The sequence below is a fragment of the Marmota marmota genome, unplaced genomic scaffold (genome assembly GCF_001458135.2).
Source record: "Marmota marmota marmota unplaced genomic scaffold, marMar, whole genome shotgun sequence".
Lineage (NCBI taxonomy): Eukaryota > Metazoa > Chordata > Mammalia > Rodentia > Sciuridae > Marmota > Marmota marmota.
The window spans coordinates 38,330,521-38,357,209 of record NW_026000005.1 but is presented as its reverse complement, the minus strand read 5'-3'; the positions used below and the strand labels follow the sequence as shown (position 1 = coordinate 38,357,209).

Genomic DNA, 26,689 nt, shown 5'->3' with positions numbered 1-26,689 from the left:
TAAGTATCACTTTCTGTAAGAGCAAAACATAAAACATATGCAGTCCAATTTCTGAACCATTCATGGTGGCAACCTTGAACTTTCCCAGTTCTCTTAAATCTTTCCTGGAACGTTTGCCCCAAGCTCGTCTTCAAGAGGTCACTGTTGAAAGAAGGCAGCTCCAGGCCAGCTCTTGTTTTCCAATCAATCCCCCATTTTGAAATCCTGCAGCATCTTTGTGTTTTGTTTTCCACGTGGCAGTGTTATATCTCCGAGTCCTGTGACCATTTAGTTTTCTGCTCCATTTCTTCTCTGTTTAGACACTGCCATGCCCCGTCCTACATACTAATTACTGACTTTTTGCTTCTGCAGCTCTTGATTCATTGTGTCACATTTTCCCATGTGAAAGTGGACCAGGAACCTTGGCAAGGAGGTTAATGGATTTCAGAGTCACTCTTATTTAACCCTCAAAGTCACAGCAAAATAAGAACCAGGGGCTGACCCATTTTATAAACCAAGCCATAGCCAGCTTCAGCTGCAGTCTCCGCATGGCTTCGACCACGGCGGCAAGTGTGACACAATTTGAGAAGGGTTGAAGATGTGTGTGCTCTTTTTCCTGCCTTTACTCTTCAAACTTCAGGCAAATCTTCTGATTATATTATCATTATACCTTTAGTGGGTGATACATGGTAGAGCAGGAATAACCCCAGAGGAGGAGACAGTTCCCTTAGATTTTCATCAAATTCTGTTACAAATCAGCCTGCATAAACTTTTGCTGTTATCAGATCCATTTCTTGGATTTTAGTTCCCTCATTTTTACAATGAGGGTATTTGACCAAAAGATTTTTAGCATTCTATCTGGCTTACAGAGACTGTGATGTTAAATAACTTCATTCATTCATTCATTCATTCATTCATTCAGGAACCATTTATTTACCCTCATTGTACTCTCACCACCATGCTAAAGACCATAAATACAGTTCTGAAAGCTCAACAAGAAATAAATGTTGTATTTCCTTTCTGAGGACTTCTGTGAGGTAGGCTTACATTTAGCATACATTTTGCAAAGTTCATTAAAAAGTTTTCAGGTTTTTTTTGAAGGATGAAGTGCCAGTCTTAATGCTAAAAGAGGTTGTTGGTAATCAGTCCAATGGGAATTGGGAGAGCTTTTTTATTTTATTAAAATAGAGTCTTCAATTAAGCTGTGTGAAGAGAGAAGAGTGAGTTTCCTGTATGAATGTTATCAGCAAAATCCATTAGCCCTGTTGATCACTCCTGCTCACAGGCTGCCTCTCCAGTTCTCTCTCCAAGGCTACTTTGGAACCATCTGTTTCATTGTGGTTTGCTAGGTAAACCCTCGGGAGCATACAGGCCTCTCCAGTCAACTTGCTTCTCCTGAGGAACATGCGAAATTTCCCTGGTAGCCAGTGTTCCAAAGATATTAGTCATCCCTGTAGATACAAAGATCAAGAAACCTCAAATTTTCATTGACACACTTTTGGTTCTTCCCTTGGAAGACCAAAATGAGAAAGAGCTTCCCAACTGTCACAAGGAGTAAATACTTTTCAATAGAATGCGACAGGTTTTTTTTACACTTTTGAAACTAGGTTAGACCAAGAAAATTCTTTCTTTCTTCTCCCAGTCTGCTTCTTTTTGACAGCAATTTATAACACAGTTTGTTGGCATATAAAGTCTATAGTCTTTTATTATTATTTTTAAATCAACCGTGCAGTGGTCAGCCGTTAGTTGTTCTGTTTCATAATGACCATCACCATCTTGTGCACTGGGAATAAGCAAGCTGAAAAAATAATCTGGTGCAGGGTACAGTCCTGATCAGTTGAAGAGCAGAGGAGGTGCCTGGAAGCTTTGGACAGTCTCTGCCTAACCTCTGAGAGCTCTCAACAGCTGTATCTTCAAAATCTCTGTGACTGTGTTAAACCAGTTTCTACTAATTACCCACAAACAGCTTCAACCCCAACTGCCATGATGAACTGCAGAGGCGTATCTACACAAATCTATTAGTTTAATTTGCTATTGATGATATACTGTACTTAGGAATCATAATTTGTCTTCAAAAAAGGTTTATAACTATTAATTTACCAAGCCTCATAGCAGCCCTGGAAGCTAGAATCACAGTTGTATACCTGTTTTTCAGAAGATAACATGGAGACTAGATAGATGATGCTATTTTCCTGCCAATTGATAGAGAACCCCTGGGTGTGGACCCCGTTTACGGTAGGATTTCTTCATGTCTCTAAGTGGCAGTTGGTGCTCTGTTTGTTTGCATAGGAATGAGAACAGCACATACAGCCTTCTATTATATTGTTCTTTTAAAAGATCTTTTTGCAGGCTTTATTTGCCTTTCACTTTCTTTGCCAAATGGGCCCATCATACTTCTTAGAACTGTAGAGAATAATACAAACTCAGAGAGATTCCAAAATGGTATTTCAGTTCTTGGTGCAATGATATATTTTTCTTTCTCCAGGCCCACCATCTGCTCCACTCAACTTGATTTCCAATGTCAATGAGACATCCGTGAACTTGGAATGGAGCAGTCCTCAGAACACAGGTGGTCGTCAGGACATTTCTTACAATGTCGTCTGTAAGAAGTGTGGAGCCGGTGACCCCAGCAAGTGCCGACCCTGCGGGAGTGGGGTCCACTACACCCCACAACAGAATGGCCTGAAGACCACCAAAGTCTCGATCACCGACCTCCTGGCACATACAAATTACACGTTTGAAATCTGGGCGGTGAATGGTGTGTCCAAGTATAACCCCAGCCCAGACCAATCAGTTTCCGTCACCGTGACAACCAACCAAGCAGGTAGGAATAAGATCCTTGTTTTTTCCTAATCTGAATGTACATTGTGAAAAGGATTATGGTGGTGACCATAAATTACGTTAAAGTTCTGCAATTGAAGTGGAACCCATTAAAAACTTGGAAGCTATGTTTCAATACAAAAGATATGTAGAAGGACATCAAATCATTCAGCAAACACAGTTTTGGGGAAATAACTGTATAGCATGTTTCTGTCCCAGGTGGTGGAGATAAAATGAAAGATAAGATAGTGTCTGATTGAATGATAATGGCTACAGTAGGGGGCCAAGGCCCTCCACTACAGACTTCAGAAAGTTCAATGTGGCTGGATGTTGGAGCAAGTACAGATTATGTATGATAATAATGTTGATTTTACCAATACCAATGCTGTATTGGTATTTGCTGCATTTTCCAACAAAAGCATTAGCTGTTAGAGCTTTGATCTTATTCTTTAATGTAAAATGTTAGGAATAATCTACATGGACCAATATTTGAATCTCCATGTAGATCTTGGTGTGCTTAACAAAATTTGCCTTAAGACACAGAGGAGTTTTACAACCATTTTTATATCTGAATCTGTGGTCAGCATGAGGCAAGAGGGCTGCTAGTCCACCCCATTCCCTGCATCAATGCAGATGACTAGGAAGCACTTCTGTTCTTGAAGTGTCTCTGCTGAGTTGATCGCAGAACTCTCATAGAAATCTGATGTCATGTATTTTTCAAAATCTAGCTTTCTAGCTTCTGGCTCCTGTCCACTCATCTATATTCCTCCCATGAAAAAGTTTCTAGACTACTATCTGTTTCCCATGTTATTCCTGAAGAGTTTAAGAGGAGGAACCACAGCAAAAAAAAACCCAAAACAACCCCACCCCCCAAACCACTACTGTGGCTTATCCTTTTGTAAGGCTATCACGAGCAACAAACAGCCAGAGAAGAATTACAAATTGCCAGCAATCCTATTGTACTGCACTCTTCTCTTAAATGAATGTGTCAGTAAGTGCACTTCACAGTTCAGTAAAATATCTGTATTAATTGATCCTATACTGAAAAGTACTCCAGAGTCCCAATTCAAAGCCATTATTTTTCCATTTTGCTTCGAATTTTCTAGCATACATAAAAAGTAGAGACTTGGGAGAAATTCTGAATGGGGGGTAGAAAGGCTAATCTTACCGGAATGCTTCTTCATCTGTTCAAATGGAAATGGTCCTTATTGATACGTGGTATGGACAAGTCATCTGGCTAAGCTTTTGTCTTGAATTCTGAACTTTGAGACTGTGCACACTGTTACTGGTCACTAGTTTCACTTTTCTTACAAAGACTAGGATAATTTAGGAGGATTTGATGGCATCACAAGCAATTTGTGATTGCCAACCCTTCATTCTCTTGTGAAGGATGCAATGGGAATATCACACCCAGAACCTGGGACTATGCATTGGTGCCCTTAGTGTCTCTGAGTCAGGAGGACCCGCACAGTGCACACCAATTTTTGCAGGTTCTGCAGAGTTGGATTTATGAGTCAGTCAATATTCTTATGTTCAGGCCCCTTATGATAACTTTTGGGGTATCTTCAAACACATGACAATGTTGTATTCTTAACTGAATTAAAACTAAGAGTGGAAATTTGAAGCCTCTGCTATGTCAGCTGAAGCCTGAAATCATTCCCTTTGGCAGAGAAAAGCCCTGTGAAATGTTCTCAGAGCAGGATTGACTCCCACTGATTTTAGGGGAGAATTCCATGATTCTTAGTGTAAGTAAGGATTCAAGCCAAGCGATGATGGGTGTCAACTCCCACCATGCTACAAGGTCCAAACAACATAAAGACAGGCTAAAAATCCTGCAAAAGAGGAATATGTATGATAATATCTCTACAGAGGGTAGGGGAATAAAATTTTTTTTTTTAAATAATATAGGTGTAATACTTATAGATCTAGCAGAAAAGTGGTCAGGTAATTCCCCTGACACTTTGTAACTTTTTTTCTCAGCCATGGCGAGCAATCCTGCTGGGAGGTTTGCTGAATAGGACCAAATTCCATCTCCTTATTTTAATTTTCCTGAAGGGGTAATGCTGGGAAGCTGTTCAAAATTAAAAATAAATCTTTCAATAAGGAGACCTCCTATGTGGCCAGCCGGAAAGCTTTTCACTTAGCAGAGAATTATATATATATATGCACAGTACTGCCTCATTATCTTACCATAATTTGGAGTTCACTAATTCAAAATCATTGGGATACTTTATCTTTGATTAACAAACCCTTTCTTCTTACTAGTGCAAATTAATAATGTAGGCCAAAATTCTGGGTGAATGTAGCAACCATAATCTCTATCAAAGCTCCCCTAAGCATATTTACATACACACAATTATATTTTAATTGCAGTTGTTCCTATCATTCCATTAAATTAAATTCCTTAAGAAACTCTACAGACCATGATGTCTCACTCTATAAGGAATGCTTAGAATTAATAAATGTTTGCATTTAGCACCTGGAGGTCACAGATTTAGTGGTTCTCCATTTTGCTGTCGTCACAGGGTTTTTCTCTTGTCAATAACATGTTAAAAACTAGAACCAAACATACAGAACCTCCTAGAATTCCCCATCTCTGCTCACTACCATGGAGACTTTAATGGTTGAGGGAAGGACCACTCCATGTAGGTGAAGCAACTCATCTAAGCCAACATCAGAGCTGGTACTAAGACACCAAGGAGAACCTCCTCTTGAATGTAAAAGCTGTTTTCCTTTAAACTTATGAGGTAATTAGTAGTGTCAATATTGTCAGTGCTGCATTCTTCCCATTTGTGAGAGCAAATCACGTGAGTATCTGCATGTGGAGATTGAGGTTTAACAGGGCTTTGATCATTTAATGGCAGGAGGAGGTGTGAACGGGCCTGTGTTCTCACATGGGTATGGAAACCATGCTAACCCAAGTCTTAATGTTGGCCTAAGCACCCTTTTCCTGAGTTCAAACCCAAGGCTAATAGCACCTTACTGGGTTCAAACACCAATGGGCACTGAAAACAAAGGAAATTAGAGTCTGTCAGCTTTGTTGCTGGACAGCCGAGGGATGTGGGCTTTGTATCTGAGGCCAGAATGGCGAGTTTTAGTGACACTTATCCTTTCTCAACTGACTGGCTGCAGGCTCCCAAATTCTCTGATTAATGTCAACTCCAACCCAACCTCCTGCCAGGAGTGGTGATGGGGAAGGAGGGTGGGAAGGGGGTGGAGGTGGGAGGGTTTTTTCCAGTGAGTCTCACCCCAGTAGCTCCCGGAAGCCCCTGCCTGGTTAATGTCCTTTATTCCAGGACAAAGGAGCAAGTGAGCTTCCTCCATGTTCCATGCCATAGCCATAGTGACTGTCCTTCTTTTGTTTAGGAAGAGATAGTCTTGAGGTTTATGAAAAATGGATAAGCATCAGCTGGCTGATTGTCTTCTAGATGCTTCCCTTCAGTTTCCGTTTACTTAAGTGGACCATCTCAGGCAAATAGATAGAGGATGTGTTCCTAGGAGGAAGAAATGCTGTGTAAATCAAACAAGTTTTCCTTGCCAAGCAATAGAACTGGGAGTATTTTTTCATAAAAATATAGTGATGGCAGCCAGTGCTAATATCAGTGAGCCATTTTTACTATATATACCCAACTACCCCAGACTTGGTCTCTCTCGCAGCTATGAGCAGGATCATAACTCCTCCAGGGGTGCTTGTTTAAATCATTAGGAATGTAACCCTTTCAAGTAGTGTTCTCACCCAAACTGCACCCACACCCACAGGCAGTGATCTCCATTTTTTTTTTTTTTTTTTAACTTTTTTGCCTGTAACACTGCTTGGGACACTTCACAATGGGATAACCTGGTCATATATCTCTAGTACAGCTCTAATATCCTTTAGTGATAAACATCTATAAATCTGTAATACTCAGAGTTTGGAAGAGTACAGATATTTGGTAAATTACATAAATTATTTAAAATGAACTGATGGGTGTACCTGTAATCCCAGTGGCTTAGGAGGTTGAGAATCATGGGAGTTCAAAGCCAGCCTCAGCAACTTAGGGAGGTCTTATGTAACTCAGCAAGACCCTGTCTCCAAGTAAAATATAAAAAGAGACTGGGGATGTGACTTAATGGTTTAAGCGCCCCTGGGTTCAATCCCGGTACCAAAAGAATAGGGTCATTAATTAAATTAAATTAAATAAACTAATCTCTAAAATCTTTTCTAATTCTAAAATTCCATGAATCCAAGTTACAGCCACAGACTATAAGCATGAGATTCAGGGCTCTGAGTCCTAGAGCATAATGTTTGGAAATGGACATTCCAAGAGTAAGAGGAAAATTCCAAAAATGCTTCAGCAGAATTATTATGAATTCTTTTGAATTCTTGCCCCCCTCTGTCCTTTCACCCTGCCAAGGTATTTACTTGAAGAGGAAAACAGATAACTGTACCTCAAGGACAGTTGTTCTCAATCCGGTGTGACTTTTGCCCCCGGCCATCCCTGACATTTGATATTGTTTAGAGATAATTTTGGTGCAGTGAGCAGAGACCAATGATGCTACAAAACATTCCATATGGACAGAACAGTCCTCCACACAAAAGAATGATGTGGTCCAAAATATCCAGAGTGCCCAGATTGAGAAATTATTTTTCTAGTGATATGTTTGAAAAGCAGATCTCAGTCTCCGTAGTAATGCCTGCCTCCCAAGGTTCCCATTGCCAACTGGAGTGTCCTTGGTCTGGCTAGTGGCTCAGCACACAGGGCAACTACCCTGTTGATTTGGTTGCCCTGCTCCGAGCTGAGAGCATGATGCTCCCTTTGCTGATCCTGCAGAACAGGCACTTGTGAAGAGGCTTTGGAGGCCTTGAATCCCTTCTCAGTTGTTTTGCCATCAGATGAACTGGTACTGCTTGTTGGGCTAGCATTATTCTCTAGGGTTGAACAATTAACTGCAAGAACAAAGCTACCAACAATAAAATAGTATCCTCATTGTCATAATGCCATTGTGCAGAATGGGGTAATCGATATTCAATAACTGTTTGTTGATTAACACATTTATTTACAGCAGAAACAAACTAGTTAACTCCCTTTGTTAAGGAGTGATAAATTTAATAAACCCCAAATAATGTGTAGATAAAAGAAAATAACTAAGTACAAGAGGCAGACTGTCTTTTATTACTCAACTGTTAGTTCCCATTCTCTCTTTCTCTGCCATCTTTTAATTAGACATATTATGTTATTTGAGTGGGATAATGGAGAACAGTGGGAATTCTCATCCCCACTGGGTATAATTGCTACCTGTCTGCTAGATAGTAAAAGGAAAGCTCCAAGGAACTGGTGTGAGAAAGGGGAAAATTCTTAGAGCACTTGCGTTAGGTGATGTGCTGGAGACATGGTGGAGCCAGGTTTTGTGGGGACTGAAGCTTAGACAAATTTTTTGTTTGTGTGATTAAAGGAAAAAAAAATCCTACAATATTATAAATATAAAATTAGAAACAGAGTTTTGGAAAGGGGCCCATGTAAACGTCCTTAGTTTCAGTATGTAAAATTCTGTCCCTGACTAGGTTGAAATGAATGTGATTATCAGATCAGAGCACTATTGCGTAATTGTGCCTGTGAGTAGCAAGCCATCGGAAGGAAGTACAGGGAGATAGTGGGAAGGATAGTTTGACCTGGTATGAAGGCGCTGAAAGACAAGGTCATGACAGGGGGAGATTCTGGCACAAAGTGAGGTAAGAAGGGCAGTGCAGCTGTGGTCAAAATAAGGTTCAAAATTAAAGTGACAAGCAGAAAACATATTCCTATTGGTGTTCAGAACCATACTGGAATGCTAAACTCAAAGGAGATAGGATAAGGACCAAGGGCTCTCTGAAAGCTTGAGAAGAAAGGGGGTAAAAAAAGATTTGTTGAGGGGCTGGGGTTGTGGCTCAGCGGTAGAGCGCTCGCCTAGCATGCTTGAGTCACTGAGTTCAATTTTCAGCACTACATAAATGTAAAATAAAGATATTGTATCCACTTAAATCTAAATATTTGTGGGTATTTGCAAGGCACAAATGTTTGGAATAGGAGTCATCAAACTATGGCCCAAGGGCCAAATCTGACCCTCTCCATGTCCTTGTATAACTCACTAAAAGTCACTTATATTTCTAAGGAGTTGAAACAAAAGATGAATAATATTCTCTGGCATTTGAAAATTGTTTAAAATTCAGATTTTGGTATTTGAAAATAAAGTTTTATTGGAACAAAAGTCCACTCATTTGTGCATATATTGTCCATGAGGGCTTTCCTGTAGCAGGGGCATAGTTGGTAGACACAGCCTTCGTAAATGGCCTGCTACATGGACGTGATTAACTATCTTGCTCTTTACAGAAAAAAGTTAGCAGGCCTCTACTCTGGAGAAGTGAGTCAAGACAGGGGACCAGTCAGAAGGGAGTTTGAGATGTTGAAATGCTGCGATGTTTGTGGGAAACTGCTGTAGGCAAAGGATGTAGCGTATTAATACTTGGGATAATCTCATGTATGAAACCATTTTTATATTTGGCAAGACACCTTATTTGTTAGGTGTTTTAGTTATGTAAAAAGCAATTAGCTGAAATAATTAGATTGTATGTATGCCTTGATGACTGTGGACACTGGTCTTTTCCCATGGACGCTCAGGTTTGTATGGATCCTGTGGACATGCACTCAGCCATTCTGAGAGGGTGGTGCTCTGATTTTTCTCTGAAGACTGCATTCTTAACATTTTGGGTCTTAGATGCTGGTAGCAATTTTCTTCTTAAATGATCATGTGCTCTGTGTGTTTATATTATCCTCTCACTGAGATGATTTCCTGTTTGCCTTTGATGTCAAGTAAATCATGTTTTTGTTTTTCCTTACCCCCAAGACATTTAAAGGAAAAAACAAACGATAGTGCTAGAAAATATATAAAAGGAAGGACTCTCTCCAAAGACATATTTAAAATGCTTCCAACAGATTATGAAACAATCCCATTGAGAGATTTTGCTGCCATATCATTGGTGCATCCTCAATTTTGGTATGAAGTCATTAGGCCCTCAAAAGTGGTAGGTGGTTAGGAGACTTTCCTCTGCCTGGGTAATTTATAAGCTCAAGCTAGTGCACGGTGGGCTTCAGAGGAGCCTGACTGGTTTTCTCACTAACAGCTCTGATCCAGCGACCAGCTCCTGGTTTCATTCATAATGCCTATGAAATGTACATTTTAAAAACATATAGTACATCTTTTACAGAGGAAACATTCTTTTGATTTTAACTTTTTACTGAAAAGAATATTGTTGCTAACACTACAATTAAGGAGCATGCTCGCTCATCACGATTGTCATTTCAGATTGTAAAACACCAGCAGTTGGATAAAAGTGCAGCCCATTGTGTGGCACAGAGGATTGTAGAATTTGTATTCGGGGTGGGTATCATGTTTCTGGTGAGGGGAGAAAACTCAAAGCCTTCCAGAACAACCTACTAAATTATCCAACTTCAAGGTTGTAAACAGCAGAGGCAAGTGGTTTGTCTGTGGAGCCTAGTGGTAATTATTTTACCTAAGTAAAAGTTAGGTTGCATTTTTTTAAAAATAGGTAAATATTTCACTCTAAGAAAATGAAGGTTTTATGTATACACCCAGGGCTGAGAACACTATTTTTCCTGACTCTGTTCACTTTGCTCCTACATAAATATACACACACACGTTCATTTGTGGGAAGCGATATCCATCCCCCAGCATGCCCTTGGCAGTATCCTTCTCATTCCTTTCTCAGTTCTCAGGGCTGGACTGGTTACCTCCAGCACTGCTGCCAATGTGTACAGCCTCTGGAGAAGCCACCGAGGGATTTGAAAAATAAGTGCCTGGCTGAACTGAGAAATGAGCACTGCAGGGCTAGTGAGGGTTTCAGGTGGGCTTCTAAATTATCTAGGTGTCCTTCCAACTGGTGAAATTAATTACTACCTCCTCACAGCAGCCACCAGAGACCCCAGAGTCCAGTCTGTAATTGAACATCCATGAAAAGATCCAGAGAGACTTTATCAAAGCTTCCATTAACCCCCTGCTGATGTCTTTAAGTAGTTTTTTTTTTTTCCTCCTTTAAACATTACAAAATCCCAAAAGCCATGCAACAGGACTAATCCTGCATTGAGAGATTTTAAATCTACAGCGACTAATTGAAATGCCCGTTCATGTCACCCAAGGAACAGAGACTTTCCTTGAGTTGTGTTGTGGTTGTCCAAGAAGAGAGCATCTTGGGTGTGGTCTTCAGGTAAAGACTAGTGAGGGCTGTAGGTTTGCATTTCAAGCATCTGTTAGTATTAAAAATGGCTTTTATTTAATGAGACTTCCTCTTGGTGTCCACCTTTCTATGTCTCCGAGACACACAAACATGATTCTTCCTCCTTTGCTTGCGCCCAAGTCACCCCAAAAATTGCAATAATGGGAAAAAAGAGAGCTCCTGACATCAGTGCAGTCACTTATCCAGTGGATGCCATGGCTTTCATTGGAAATGTCACCCAGGCTTTGCACTCACCTGTGAGGGACAGAAGGGAGTGCTCAGTGGGAACCCAGTTCACTGGTCTGCAAAATGGCTGCCAAATAGGCTCAGCACTAAAAAACAAACACCTTCTTTCTCTACTCTGATACACAGTTAGCCTGAACTTAAGGAATTATATTGTCATTCTCCTCTGAACCATCTTTGTGTTTGGTTACAGTAAAGCAAGAAGGCTGCTTTCTAAAATGCAATCTCTCTAAAATATCATATAGGTTGAAATTATAGTGAGTTGAAATATTTGTTCTCTTTTCCTATTGCTCTTGGGAGAGGGGTGGGAAGGGAGGAGAGAGAAAGGAAGGATGGTCCACTCTTCCTTGCTTCACACTTCGCAAATGACACTCTATGAACACAAATTTCTCAGACAGTTTGATTCTTACTTTCATAAAAAGACTAAGGAGTGGTTGATTTTTTTAGGAAACTTTGGTCTGTGACGTGTTCATTCAGACAAGATTAAAATATGTAGTTTCAACTTCATAGTGGGTGCTAAATAGGGGCCTGCCACCAACAAACTGAACTTCCCAGCATGTTGTAATCTTGGGTAAGAGCCACCCATTAAAACAAACATTGAAAAGGGCCAAGCTCACAAAGGCTCCCTGGAGAGTGTGTGTTTGTCTAGATAACATACTGCCAGCTGTAAATCTGCCTCCTCAATCCACTTTTTTTTTTTTTTTTTGGTCTACTGAATGTGTATTTTGGGCATAATAAGTGTGAAGGTAGATGGGAACAAAGGTTCCTTCATGTTTCTTTATTAAAGCTAAGGGCAGGCACACAAACAAGCCAAGCAGGGCTTTTGAATATGCAACTAGCAGAAAGCTTGATGGGGTATTTTTTTAAAAAATCTTTTAATAAAGGTGTTATTATAATGTAGCAACTTTCTTTTTTTAATATTTTATTTTTTAGTTGTAGATGGACACAGTATCTTTATTTTATTTTTTTATGTGTTGCTGAGGATTGAACTCAGGGCCTCGCACGTGCTAGGTGAGCGCTCTACCGCTGAGCCACAACCCCAGCCCAGCAACTTTCTTTTTGATGGTGCATTCTTTATACTTTCCAAGATAACGAAAAGACCTTGTTTTCATTGGAGAGTTGTTGATGATCTGAAGTGTTGCTGATGGAGTCCACTGAATCCTGATGCTGTTGGTTTCTCAAGAGAGTATGGCATTAGGGAGCTTCCTAGGAGAGTGCTTTGAGAGACTTGGGAGTTCTTCCAACCTACATCATCTCATTTCTCCTGATTTAAAATAGAGACTGTTTTATCATTGCTGAATGTACTAGGCTTCCTTCTTGCTTTGTTTTACACTGAAAGCAAGAACAACAATGGCAGATTCCTGCCCTTCCCCCTTAAAAGTTAAAAGAGTATTTTATTGTAAACAGGAACAATGGACAGAGGATTTTAAAAGCAGAAACCTCCCAGCCTTCATTGTGTACTCCAATGCAGAGAAATCAAATGATATGTGGGTGTCTCCACAAGACTGGAGATATATTTAAGGAATCTTTCTATAATATATTAAAAATGTATTATTTGGAGAAACCCTTTAAATCTCACTGTTCACTTTTCAAAGGCATACCTTAACTGTTCCTTCTCTTTGCATGATGGCTTTTTCTCTATTTCAGAGCACACAAAAAATAACTTCCATACCACTGCTCTTAGCATGCTGGGACTCTGTTCCTGTCTTTCTCAGAAACTGCTGTGGGACTATTTCTAGGTGAGATGCTGTTCTAATGAGATGCTTCCAGGATTTAGGGATGACTCCTGGGTGGAGGCAGATCCATTGAATTTCATACCTCAGCAAATGATGTTTAAAGGGAGGCTCTTGTGAGATGCCCTGAACCCACCAAATAAAATAACCCTAAAACAAATATAGCTTTCCTAATACATTCCTGGTTACTTTTCATGATTCTACAATAAAGTCATTGAATTCTCAAGCTTAGACCTAGTTGAAGACATCTATTGGCCTAAGTAATATTTTAAAATGTAATAGCTCAGTTGCTTCTGCCTTGGTCTTATAATGCCTGTAGGAGTTTAAACTATCTGGCACTACAATTCAGTTTCTGGCTGATACCCCAAAATTAATAATAATAATAATAATAATAATAATAATAATAATAATAATAATAAATAACTCTATAGTTGCCAATTCCCAAGCTTAAAATCCATTCTCATTAATTATTCTTTTGTTCTTATTATAGCTTCCAAGAGAATTGTTGAAAAAATAGTTTCAAGTATGAGGGCTGCAAGAATATCATTTCATAACCAAATTTTTTGAGAGCACAGCATGTGGTGACCATTTGTAAATGAAGTATTTTCGAAGGTACTGACTGTAATTCGCCCAAAGGTCTCTACCTCTTTTGCTTCCACTTAGCAATTACTCCTTTGTGCTTATCTATAGAACACCTTCGAGAAACTTGCCAGCACCCCAAAATGGAGCAGTCCCTTGTTCATGGACATTGTCCCTAGAATATATGACTCCTTGTGTTCCCAGACTTTCATACAGTGGAGTCAAATTGGAACAAGAACATTATCTCAGAACTTTACCCCAATACCTACCCTGCTATTCTTCCTCTCTCTTTTCTACTCGTAACACTCTACTTCGTTATCTGTGGTCATTACTTCTCAGCCCTAACCCATTATTCTGTAAGCCTAGAGACTTTTGGACTTGGGAAATGTCCAATTGGTGTAGAACATATTGATTTGCAATGAAAGTTTTACTGACATATTTCCTTTTGTGATCTGGCTCTGTCAGTAATAATCTGGAGCCTATAATTTCATGCTATGATTTATTCTTTGTCAAATATTTTTTATTTATTTTTTTCTCTGTCTTCTGCTGATATGTTTCAAATGCAACAAAAGAAAGAAAAATAAGTTGCTAAAAAATAGCTTCAGAGTTAAAAAGTACAATAGCTAATAAAAATGCTAAGGAGCTGATATCCCCAATTTATGGTCACCATGACTTTTTTGTGAATGGCTGATGTGATCTTTTTAAATGACCATTAGAAAAGATAGTTACCCTGTTCCAACTGGATATGTGATGGGGAATTGGATGGCTTGGAAGATGACTAATGGGACTCTGGACCTTTCTGTCTTTGGGTCACCTCTTTGAATGTGGACTAGCTCATAAGTGGTCCAAAGCCCGACCATTTGGCAGCCATAGAGGGACTATGTTAATGGAATTGGTCTCAGTCCAGGTCTTAGTCGACAGGTGTTCACATCATAACTGACACTAATTGGCTTTCTAGTCTTTCAACTTGGAAGACAGTGGAACATCATTGAGACAGTGATGGGGAAGGAGTTTTCATGATATATTCAGGCTCCATCAAAAGCCAAGGGATCAGCTCCTTGAGCTAGCACCAGCTTGGCACCTTGAAAATATTGTCTTTGTCTTTTGTGGGTTCCATTAGCTTAAGAAATTAAAAAAAAAATCTAATTTCAAAAGATTCTCAATATCTTAGAATGACTAACACTGTTTTGTTGAGGTCAAAAGTGTCTCGTGTATTACTGCTTTCCTATTCATTTTATATTATGGTGATTAGCTACCTCCTATAAAAACTATTTTTTTGTGATAACACAAGTTATAAATGATACTCTTTCATAGAAAATATAATGTGACTACTTTATGCCCTATTGAAATGGAGACCACTGTGAAAAAGCAACACTAAGAGCCTTTTACCAACATAAATTTTACATCATGAAATTAAGGTGGTTTCAGTGAATGTTAAAATCTTCTCTGAGTCCAGAATCAGATGCCATTCATTCATTCACTTGGGGCCATGTCCTGGGGACACTTTGGCCTGAATTGAAGGAGATTGTCAGTATTATTAGTACGATGAACATTTTACCCTGAAGATACCTAGGTTCATCTCTTGGTGTATGTTTTAACTTCACAGATGATTTGGATGTCCCTATAGTAACTTCCAAAGCCACAACTTTCCTGAATTAGTTATCACACTAAAAAGACGGTGACCACAGCCACATGGATCTATGTATTGAAACAGACAGGCTTTTTTAGCAGAATGATCAATGTCTTGCCTCTTTCTGAAAAGCTTTTCCAAGGTAGGAAATCATCAAGCATCCGATATAAAGTAATGAACAAGGCTTTTTATTGGTCAGTTTCTGGAGTAGGCTTTTAAGTATTTCTGCCTGTAAATGTAGAAATTCAGTGTGGAAAGTAAAAGGCAAGAGCGAAGATTTACTGGGTGCATCTATCATCCTGGCTTTTAGAGTCTTTGTGATTAATACATGTTTAATTGGGGACTGATCTAGATGCTTCAGATGTCAGAAAGCTAAATGTTACAGCATTGTCTCCGTGGTTCCTAGCACAGCAGGGCGATTAGCAGCTGTCTGAGGAACAAAGAGAACCTGAGGCCCACAGCAGCACTTTTTATTTTCCAGATTTGGAATGTCTGATGCTCTCCAGTGGAGCTGACAGCTAAAGGAACAGAAGCCTTGGTTCACAGCAGTTAATCTCTCCCTTGCTCTCATTCCTGCTCAGGAGAATGGAACCTTTCCCTTACCAATCAATTTTGGAGGGTGTTGTAGGTCATGGAGGACCTACCTTTGGCCAGGATTCTCCAAGTACATCATACATAAAACAATTTCAACTAAGAATTGAAATGGTACAGATTTTTTTTTTTTTTTTTTTTTTTTTTTTTTAGCTTAGTTAGGCCCAACAAGTTCATCTTACTGGAAGAATTCAGGGGGAGGGTAGATTTATCTATATCTATCATCTATCTATCTATCTATCAATCATCTATCTAATTTTAAAACAGTTGTCTTGCTCAGGCAAAACTTTCCAGTGAAAAGACTTGTTTTCCTGTTAGCCTCAAACTGGCATTCTTACTCAACAGGAAATACATTCGCTGAATCCTGCCATGTTTCTGTTGGCAAGTGTTGGGCTATCCTTGTCAGAACCTGCCAACGAATTTCTTAGTAAGCAAGTAGCGAGTAAAACAAGCAGCTCCCAGACGAAACACAGAGCTATGACAGGAACTTGGGTGCTTCTTAAGAAATTCCCTGTGAATCCAGGTGGGTGTGGACCTTAGTTTGGAGTTAAGCTGCCACTCATTAGCAATTCTAGAAGGGATCCTGGGATTATACCTGTGGCAATGCTAATTCGTGATAATAGCTATTTTAAAAGTAAAGCAAGAATTTAGTAATGCTTTTTTTGTTGTTGTTTTTTCTTGAAGAGCAGGAATTGCTATGATGCTCAGGGATGATTAGTTACAAAATTCTGATTTGCAAAAATGTAGATGTTCCATACATGTTTAGATTCTTGTCCACATGGTTTACTAAAAATTATGGATGAGTTTTTCTAATAATGGTTAGAAATTCTTCATCTTTAATACTCTTAGTTAACATTAGTATTCATTTTATAGTCTTTATGTTGTGAAATGTATATACATACAGGAAAGAGCCCAAGACTAGAATAGATAGTCATTGAGTTATCTCAAAGCAAACACCTAAGTGACTATTGGGCAAGCCAAGGAACAGAACAATTGAAACACTGCAACCTTCCAGAGGCTGCTTTGGAGCACCTTTCCCTAATGCCAGATATCATTATATTATTTTGAAATAGATTTTTAAATTAGAAATAGTTTTTGTTTTAGTCCCATATTTATTCTTCAGGTTAGTTCTATATGAGATGATTCATCATCAGAAACTTGAAGGTTTGTCTGTGGGCAGGGCTTGTGTCTAAATTACCTTGGGTTTCTGGCAGCCACTAATGTATGTACGAGGCCCTGTACCTGATGTGTACCGACTTCAGGAGGACTTGCTCCAACGCTTTTGCTGCTGCTGTTGCAGGAAGTCCTTCAACCTTCAAGTTGCCCATTTCCCATTTCCAGTGAAAGCAAGAGAAGACACTCTATGCTTTCTAGAGATCTGTCATTGAGATTGTGGACTCTCCTACCAGACTTTCAAATTTGCCAACTCTAAGCTATATCTTTAGGTCAAGTTATTCAAACTGTTTGTATCTTATTTTCCTCATATATAAAATGGGATAATTTTAATAGTACCTGTTTCATAGGGTTTTATGATGTTTATGTGAATTAATTCATGCAGAAAATTTGGAATAATGCTTGGTATACCATAATAACCCAATAAATGCTAGTTCAGTGGGTGGATTATTGTAGACATATGGTCTAGAAAGAGGATCACATAGATTGACTCAGGCACACTTGGGTTTTAAATCTCATTTTATAGCTTTGATCATATTATCTAATCTCTCTGTGCCAGAGTTTCCAAAATTTGAAAAGCAAGGGTAATAATTATAACTACTTTGAAGAGTGGCAAGAACTGAAAGCTTTCCGTGCAGGTGTCTTGCAGAGCAGGCCGATAGCATCTTTTTTTGCTCTTTTACCCATTCTCTGTTTAGCTCTGATTCACGCGGCCTAAGTCTTCAACTGCTTAACCGTTAATTGTGCAAGGAAGAGTAAACTAAGTCTTTTCTGAAAAGAAAAACTCAACTAAGCCATTTGGAGAACCCCACTGTCTTTTCCCATTTAACATTAACACAAGCTCAGTTGAATCTTTTGGCCCAGTGTTTTGTGATTCTGCTGAACTCATTCACTATTGGAAGACCTGTGGCTGTGATTATGTCCCTGCGAAGCTGCACGGCCTCTGTTGCTGCCATTGCTGACCTCAGGGTGGCACGCTCCAGTTTTTCACAAATGACTGGGTATCTGCTCATAGTGCGTCGTCAGGAACTGGAGAAAACCTGGAGGCTATTCTGGCAGCTCCCAACTACAGATCAATCTTCTGTAGGCCAGAGCGTGCCTCACTTCATTTAAGTTCCTTGTTGTATGAAAATTCCTTTTTTCCCCCCTAAATGACCCCACTTTGCTTGAATGGGTACCTGCTGTAACCCAAATGTCAATCAGTAGGTGACTGCAATAGAAAATTATTTCTTGCTCAAGTCACATACAGTTGGAGGTGACAAGGAGAGAGTCAGTGTGGGGCTTCCAGGAACGGCCTAAGAATGCATCAACCTCCAGCTGGCAGATTGCGGGTGAGAGAGAATAGAGTCACGAGGGAGCTATTTATGGGTCAGGTCTTCAAGAAAAGTAATCACTTCAACCCGCATTCCACTGCCCAAAACCCAGTCATATGAACCACCCTAGATACAAAGGAGTCTAGGAATGCGGTCTTGGCTAGGCAGCTCCATCCCAGAAACAGCTACTTAAGAGAAAGAAGCTTGCATCTTTGGATTTGAGCCAAAGGGACCAATCCCAACACCTTCCACTTCTGTATGCAAATGCTTTCCATGAAAGCTAATAATAGCACCACATTCTGTTATTTAGAGTTTTATTGATACTCACTGTAAAGAATATGTTAAAAATAATCTGCTGCCTACTGTCTGAAAAAAAAAAAAAAAAAGAATGTGATGTGCCATTCCATTGAAAATTCTTATTAAAGTTTTGGTTCATATTAAGCCAAAAATAAAGACTCTTAAGTTAAAGACTTTGCAAAGTTTTATTCTTAATCATTCAGTTGAAGCATTATTAGTGCTGCAAAATTAGATCCCTTAAAAATCCTTGAAAGCATGGGTCAGTGGTATCATTCAGTGTGTTAATATGCTGCTCCATTTTATGGTTATTTGTTTAAAATAGTCTCTATACTGACCTTGAAAATCACTGTTATGGAAAACAAATACAGTCTACCCATGTCTTCGAAGTATAAAGTAGTATGAATATTTCCATATTTACCTGTAAACGTGCTTTATTTAATTTAGTCTTCTAAAGGTTTTGATTGAGAATTTCTTTCTTTTGATGCTGTTGTTGTTAAATAGGAAAAAAATCTGTATCGATTTGAAATGATCAATTTTTTTTCTATACCTTTTGCTTTTTGTTTCAAAAACAGTTTCTCATGACTCTAAGTAAATGTGCTAATGGATGAGTGTTGTAACAACTAAGAGCTGTGGGATATATTGCCTGAGTTCTTACATTTGTGATGTGTCCACCAATGATGGTTCAAGTTGAGTTTTTAAATTACTTTACCCAAGCAATAAGAGGGATAAACCCAGCTGATTGTGCTGCAAACAAGATCATATGTATGTGAAGGCACTTCATAAACTGTAATACCATAAAACACTGTACAGGCAATAATAAAGCAACATCAGCAATAGCAGATTGATCAGTGACACGTGGTTCCATCCATTGTAGGCTTTTGAGAAGAAATCCTTTCCTTTTGGTGGGATGTGGAATAAAGCAATTAATATTAGCACCAGCATTCTTAACATCTCTGAGATGCAAAACCCTTAATCACAAGAATATCATTAGTGCTCTGAAGCATTTAATTTTGATGCTTGACAGCATTTTAAAATGCACAAACCTTTGATAAAGAGCAAATCAGAACTGTGGTGTTGAATCGAGAAAGAAAGTAGGAACAAAAACTACCTTAATCTCCAAATAATTAAATTTAAATATGCTATTTGCATTAAGCAGAAATACATATGAAAGGTGGGTTTATTTTGTCCATCAGGGAAAGATCCCTTCAGTAAACATGATCCCTGTTAGGTCCAGGTCCTGGGGAGGGAAAAGATAACCCTGCTGTGGTTAAGGAATCATCTTTCTTCCCAACACTAGCTATTGTATGTGACTGACATCCAGGGATTCAGACTCCTTCTCTTTCTTCAGGAGCGGTTTTCACTCTTCTTGCCTACAGACCTTTCATTGCATCTCTTTATTTCCGGCCTCATCCCTCCGCCCCCCTAATTTGAGCTGGTAATGAAATGCAGTCTGTTTTTCCCCCACACAGTTTTTAATTCATTGCTAGTGGTGCTGGACTCAAGAAGACAGTTTCCCAGCCCAGGAACCAAGTGCATCCTCCTCCCGCCCCCTTCCTCTTCTCCACGTCTCTTTTTCTCTTCTCCATCCCATTTGGATGTCACAAGTACCAAACTGCTGCAGTAAAATGACTTGTAGGTGTTTAATGGCAAGTCATTGAGGAAGTGAATAAAAGAAAATTGGAGCATTCGCGTCAGTGGGGAGCAAAGGAGAACTGCTGAGCTTTGAACCAAAGAAAGTTAAATTTGCCATTTTCTTAAAGGGAGCCACCTCTGTTTGACATCAAAGCATCTCCTGTAATTCTTCCTTGTGAAATGCACCACTGTTGGAGTCATGATAGAACCCCCTCATCTGTGCCATTTCTGTTTATCCAAAACACATACAGAGATAAAACCCACATGTGCCTGCTGAATGCATCTTGGTCCTCTCTCAGACCAAACGTAACCACAGGTACCTAGCAAATGGGGATTCTTTTGCAAAAGCAGTCTCCATTTCTCAGGGATATATGAACTTTGAAAACAAAATAATTTTGAGGTGAAATTTATCTTGATTTTTCTATTAGAAAACTCAAATCATTCAGCTTCCATGCATTGGTGATTTTTTTTTCTCTTTTTCTCTTCTTTTTCTTTTTGGCCCCACCCATAAAAATGGTATCTCACCACAATTTTATTTGTTTCCATGGATCTGTAGAGACTCTGTTCCAAATGCATAATCCTGTTGCCTCTACTGACTGCCCAGGGCTCCCCATTACCCTTACTCTTCTGTGTGTCTTTCTGGTAGTTGTGGGGGGCACAGATGGTAACCAATGGCAACTCCTAGCAGGGCCTGACTTGTTCCAAGTACTGGATTTTCAGAGGTTAACTCTAGTTTTACAAAACAAGGGGAATGCTCAGAGTCCTTTCTGGATTAGGATGATGACTTTAGAATCTCAATACCACTTTCCCTTTGTCACTAGTAAGTCAGCAGAGCTATTTGCATATGCAAATACAGACCCAGAGGAGAACTTTGAGCAAATTGCCAAATACCTTCATCAACCTAAAGAGCGCCCCTCAAAATGTTGTCTGTAACAGGTGCTCTGAAGCCTCATTTTAATGCTAACTTACAGTTTTTGACATTTTACAGCCTGTGTGTTTGAAAAATTTTCATAAGTGTCACATATACCTTAGAAACAGAGACCCCATTTATAATTAGAATTGTCATTTGCTTCACCTCCAATTGTCAATGTCTTGATTAACCTAAATAGCAAAACTAAACCCACAAAAGGTCATCTGAAACAGGTGTAGGTAGAAAGTTGTTTTAAGGATAGCTTGTGATCATCGGTACTTTATATTTAGAAAACATTTCACCGTCTACAAAGATTTTTTTAGATCCATTTCAACTTTTATGCACTCAGTATTGGTGATTGGCTATGTGTAAGACGTCCAGAATGAGATGAACAAGGTAGAACTCGGCCCTTAAGAACATGCATTCTGGTGGATTACAAGCTTGTAGATATTTTGCAAATGGGGAAACTGAGATGAGAAAGTTTGAGTGACCCTAGTCAGATGACAGCTAGTAAATGTCATACCCAGAATTGTTTTTCTAGAATCTTCTCTAAGTCCATTGAGCTTTCACAAACTAGCAAAGCGACAAGTACTTACAGCATGTAGAGCAAATGATTTGTCATCTTGTCCTTGGTTCACATATCTTAAGGAGCCTCCCTCCACACAGAATCAAACCCTGAAAATTACAATCACACCTGCAGCAGGTATACTATTCTTGTTCATGCTCTCCTAGTTCTGCCTCTTCTCTGTCCCTGCAACCCTTGACCACACCCCATCAACCTTTCTCCCGGCCTCCCGTGGTGTGCTTGCAAGATACCATGTACCCCTTTCTTATTCCGACTTTTGATCCCTGGGCACTGCCATTCCTCAGGCAAATAATGTTTAACTTTTAAAACAAGAATACCTATTTATCTCTACTTGTAAGTTTCTCAGGAAACTTATTACTGAATGAATGTGTATGTCTGTATGATTTGTAAGGAATAGGGGAAATGAAGGATGCATTTTGGATTAAAAAAACTACCAAAATCCCCATGAGAATAAAAGGAAAAGATGCGCTCAGTTTTGTTATCTCAGAACAGGAAAATCAACATGCATTGGTCAAACTACTAAGAAAGCGTGAAAGCTAGACTTCTTGGAATTAAATCATAAATCCTTCTTTAGAGTCCACCTTGTAGTAGGGTTTGCCTTTGTGACTTGTCCATCCATCAGCTTTCTGTAACCATGCTGTCACCTAGCATGAACAGCCCTCTTTGCTGCGTGTGATATCTAAGCATTAAACAATGCCTGCTTTTGTTTAGGAGTGCAAGACGCTTCTTACAACAACCATTGCTTTAATGAAGGCAGTCCGTGGGTGGATAGGAATGCTTTCCAATCTATGTTGTTTCAGTGAGAATGTGCACATCAGCCCCCAGCTTCCTCCTGGCCTCACCTCTGACTCTTCAGTAGGTGAATTTTGTGTCTATGGATATAAGGTGATGAAGCCCCCTCCTCTTTCTTCTCCCCATCACCATGAAAAAGTGTGAATAAGAGGATTAGCAGACACTGCCTTCTTTTATACTATAGAAAAATGAGTTCTTGGGTTGATACTAGAAGGTATCTTTTGTGTAAAACTAACACGGAAGTTTCCTTACCTTTCTTCAGCTAAAGAGAGGCTAATGTACAAGATGGTACATGATTCAAGTTCAGCCTTGTTCAGATCATTCCTCACTGATCTTTGCCTTGTTCAGAAGTTGCTGGTTCAGTGTGTGCTTGGTGGATGAGTCAGTACTGAGGAAGCACTTTATCTCTACAAGGTTTTAGAATAAAAATCAGAGAGGTTACATAGAGGTAACAGAGTGACTTTATCTTCTTGATCTTTTTATGTTGATCAAAATTTCTACCAGGCTCAGAAGCCCTCTTTTGAAATAAAGCATGGATTTGTTAATTTACCATGGATTTGAGGAGATTTTTCAATATGTTATTTTATTATTGAGTTATCATCTCATCCAATTCTGTTAGCAAAGGGCAGAGCCCTGGGATATTGGGATTCAGGATCCAGATATTTCTAACTGGTGTAGAGTTGGGCAGTATTTACCGAAGTGTACAAACATACTGGCGGTGCCATTAGAAATAATTTCCGGGAAGAATCAGTTGGGATGTTACCTAATATTGAATCACCCTGTAAAAAAGTTAGTTCCATCTCAAGTCTCAGTCAGTAACTCTGAGTATTCCAGGGTCAGAATCTCAAGTCAGTGCCTGTACATCCTTCCTGCTTCCCTAACACCATCTAATCTGTTTTTAATAATGCTTGGGGTGATGAGAGTGCCCATAAAACATTGATAACATTGCTTCATCTACACCCATTTTTAGGGTTACCTGCCATTAATTAGAAGAGATAATAGAGTTTAGTTCATGCCAACAAATGGGAAATATTTTTCCAAAAATAATTAAGCTTAAAAAATAGTGTATCTATATAAGAAAAATATTACTAAGGTCTTAGCCCAAGTGACAGAGAGATGTGGTGGCATGAGAGGACTCATGTTATAAGAACCACTGAGGTAGGGAAAGATTGGGAAATCCCATTGCCAAAACCCTTATGTGGGGAAATGAGCCACAGGCAGGCACATGTGGCCATGCAAGGGCTCCAGATGGAGGGTTGGAGGCTGTGTTGGGTAGAAAAGGTGACATCCCAGATGCCCCCTTTCTAAAGTGACAGTGTGGCAAAGCTCAGCTTTTCTCAGACCAGGGCCAGAGAAAACACAAAGCTCTCCTTCAAGGGTGAGGAATGACTTCCATATTACACTACAATGCAGTTGTCTGCTGTAGCTACTATTCCCAGCATCCTGTGGCCATGGATGACTTTTGTCACTGTGTCCTGGTAACACACTCTTCTGAAAGATATAGGTTCAGTGAAGAATTCAGATTGAACAGCCATACAAGGTAATATTTGTGTGTGTGTGTGTGAATCAGAACTACTTCTTTTCCTGTCCCTGATTGCACAGTCTCTGGTAGGTACTGACGACCAAGATCAGCATAGCAGTGTTCTGACTGTCCCCATCCGAGCCTTCTATTTTATTCAGTCCTTCTTGCCTCACACTTGTATTTCTCTCATTTTTTCTGCATTCTGATGACACCTGAGTCTAGGTACACACTCTTGTTCATTTATGTTCACATTGGTGCCCATCGATTTTTCCAAGCAGGGCTGCATTAGAAATATTCTATTAGCCAACATGATTATATGATATTGCTGACTCCCTGCTTGAGATTTTTGAGCACCTTGGTTGAGCTCATATTCCCTTTGAATGGTCACAGGAACGCTGCTGCTCCAACTTCTAAAATAGAAATTGGATTCATTTCCCACATGCAGCAGTTTAGTGATAACCCAAGCAGAGAGAAGCCGTCTTAGTTCATCAGAGCACCGTGAGGCCGGGCAGGCAATTCTTTCCCAAGGAATCTGTCGATTATCAGAATCTAACCCAGACTATTTTGGAGAGAAAGTTCATTTTATAATTTTATGATTTTCTTCCTTCCTGCTTTCTTTCTAACGGCTTTCACTATTCTATTTCATTTCCCAATCTCGAACATTGGAATTTAAAGAGCCCCTTTTTATAAAGTGTATGGTAAAAATGCTCTGTTAGGAGATATATTTATTACCTGGAATGAAATGGCTTTTTGCAGGCAGTCAGTCTTCTTGGCCCTTTTGCTGCCTCCATATTTAAGAAAGTTGCTCCTTGTATTTTACAGAGCAACGGCTGTGTCAACCAGTTAGGAGAGAGCATACGTGTGTGCACATGCATGTGTGTGTGCTGGGGGAAGGAGCCTTAATGGACCTAACAAGCACATTTCCGTTTTTCATTTTCCTCAGATGTTCAGTGGCTTCCATATGTGTGCTGCGTGCAGCTTTGTTCATCTCGTTTGGTATTGCTAACCTTGGAGTTGCCCTTGATGGAGAACATGTGTATGCATTGTATCTTTCACTTGTGTTTATGCCTGAGATCCAATCTGGAACCGCTTTGACATTGAAAGAGAGAAAGAGAAATATTGGGAGGTGTGTGTGTGTGTGTGTGAGAGAGAGAGAGAGAGAGAGACCCCATCTTGAAGCTTCCTGAAAAAGAGATGCCAGGCTGTAAAATTAGTAGCTCTAGGAGACAGTCCCTGCTGGAGTGGCCTCAGTGGGCCGTGACTATGGTGTGTCCAGTTGGTTGTCCTGCCACTAGTGGACCCATTTGAGGTGGTAAAGTGGGTTTGAAGCTTTTCCTATTCTGTTTGCAGTGACCATTTATTTTACTTTTTCTTATTGTTTTCCTCTGAAAAAAGATAAGGAGTTGGAAGTCTTCTATGTAGGGGGAGCACAGCATGACCCAACTGAATTTATTATTCCTCGGTAGCCATATTTTTTAAATTTGTTTTCACAGAGTTCCACAATTTGGGAACAAAATCCAATATACATTCAATTTAGGAACACAATTGGTATCCTTCTCTGGTCCCACAGACCAGTTTTTCTAGATAAGCTTCCTCCTCCCCCTCTGGCTATTGTCAGTCACAGCAGAGCTTGATGGCAGCTGGCTGGAGGTGTGACCGCTTCAGGAGGGGAGCAGGAGCCTGGTTTCACACATCTCAAACATGGCCTCCTTCCCTCTCCCAATAGCACACCCAGCAGAGGACTGCGTCTGTCTCTTTCCTGGTGGAAAGAGGAAGAGTTGTTACTCAGCAGGCACAAGCAATATTTCAACTCTTGTGAAAGAGTTGCAAAATTTACGTCCAGAGAGACCCTTCGTGCTTTATTTGTGGTCTTCATTATTTTCACGGTTGTGTTTAAACTGAAAACTCATACTGTAATTAAGCAGTGCCTTTATTTGTATTGAAAAGTATGTAAATCGCTTGCCTCCTGGTATTCCCCACACTACCAGGAAAGAGCTGCACATTCTCTTGCTTGTATAAAATTAAATATCAGTAAGATGACACTTCAAATACCTGGAGATAGGATGTGAGTCAGGTCTCCCAAAGGCTCTTATGGTTTACCAAAGGTCAAAGGCCAGAGAGCATGCTCTGAACACGCCGCAGTTTGTATGAGGAACAGCTCCCAGTGCCTATGGAACTGCAGACCCACCAGGCCTGTGCTTCAGATATGGTCTTATGAAGTCAAACCATGTAAGCACATTTTGGACAGAATGATAAAAAAGTGATGCACTTTTGTACTGGAGAAGAGCAAAATGATCAAAAGGAAAAGGATTCCATATGATTTTTTTAAGTAGGATGGAATTATTGACTGATACCACCAAAAACATTTTTTCCCCTAAAATAAAATGTTTTGTTTTTCCCAAATAGCACCATCATCCATTGCTTTGGTCCAGGCTAAAGAAGTTACAAGATACAGCGTGGCTCTGGCTTGGTTAGAACCAGATCGGCCCAATGGGGTAATCCTGGAATATGAAGTCAAATACTATGAGAAGGTATTGCTGGATGAGCCACTTTCCTCCTTTCTCTTCCTGCCTTCCTCCCTCCTTCCCTGCTCCCTCCCTCCCTCTTTTTTTTTTTTTTTTTTTTTTTTTTTTTTTTTTTT

General features: G+C 39.7%; 1 protein-coding gene across 1 annotated transcript in view; it reads left to right on the top strand.

Annotated features, from left to right (window-relative positions):
- Positions 1 to 26,689, top strand: part of Epha4 (EPH receptor A4) — a 136,767-nt gene that overhangs the window by 75,174 nt on the left and 34,904 nt on the right. Inside the window, exons 5-6 of the mRNA XM_015481449.2 lie at positions 2,465 to 2,803; positions 26,455 to 26,579. Of these exons, the coding sequence (XP_015336935.2) occupies positions 2,465 to 2,803; positions 26,455 to 26,579 (464 nt within the window). The remainder of the gene's footprint in view (positions 1 to 2,464; positions 2,804 to 26,454; positions 26,580 to 26,689) is intronic.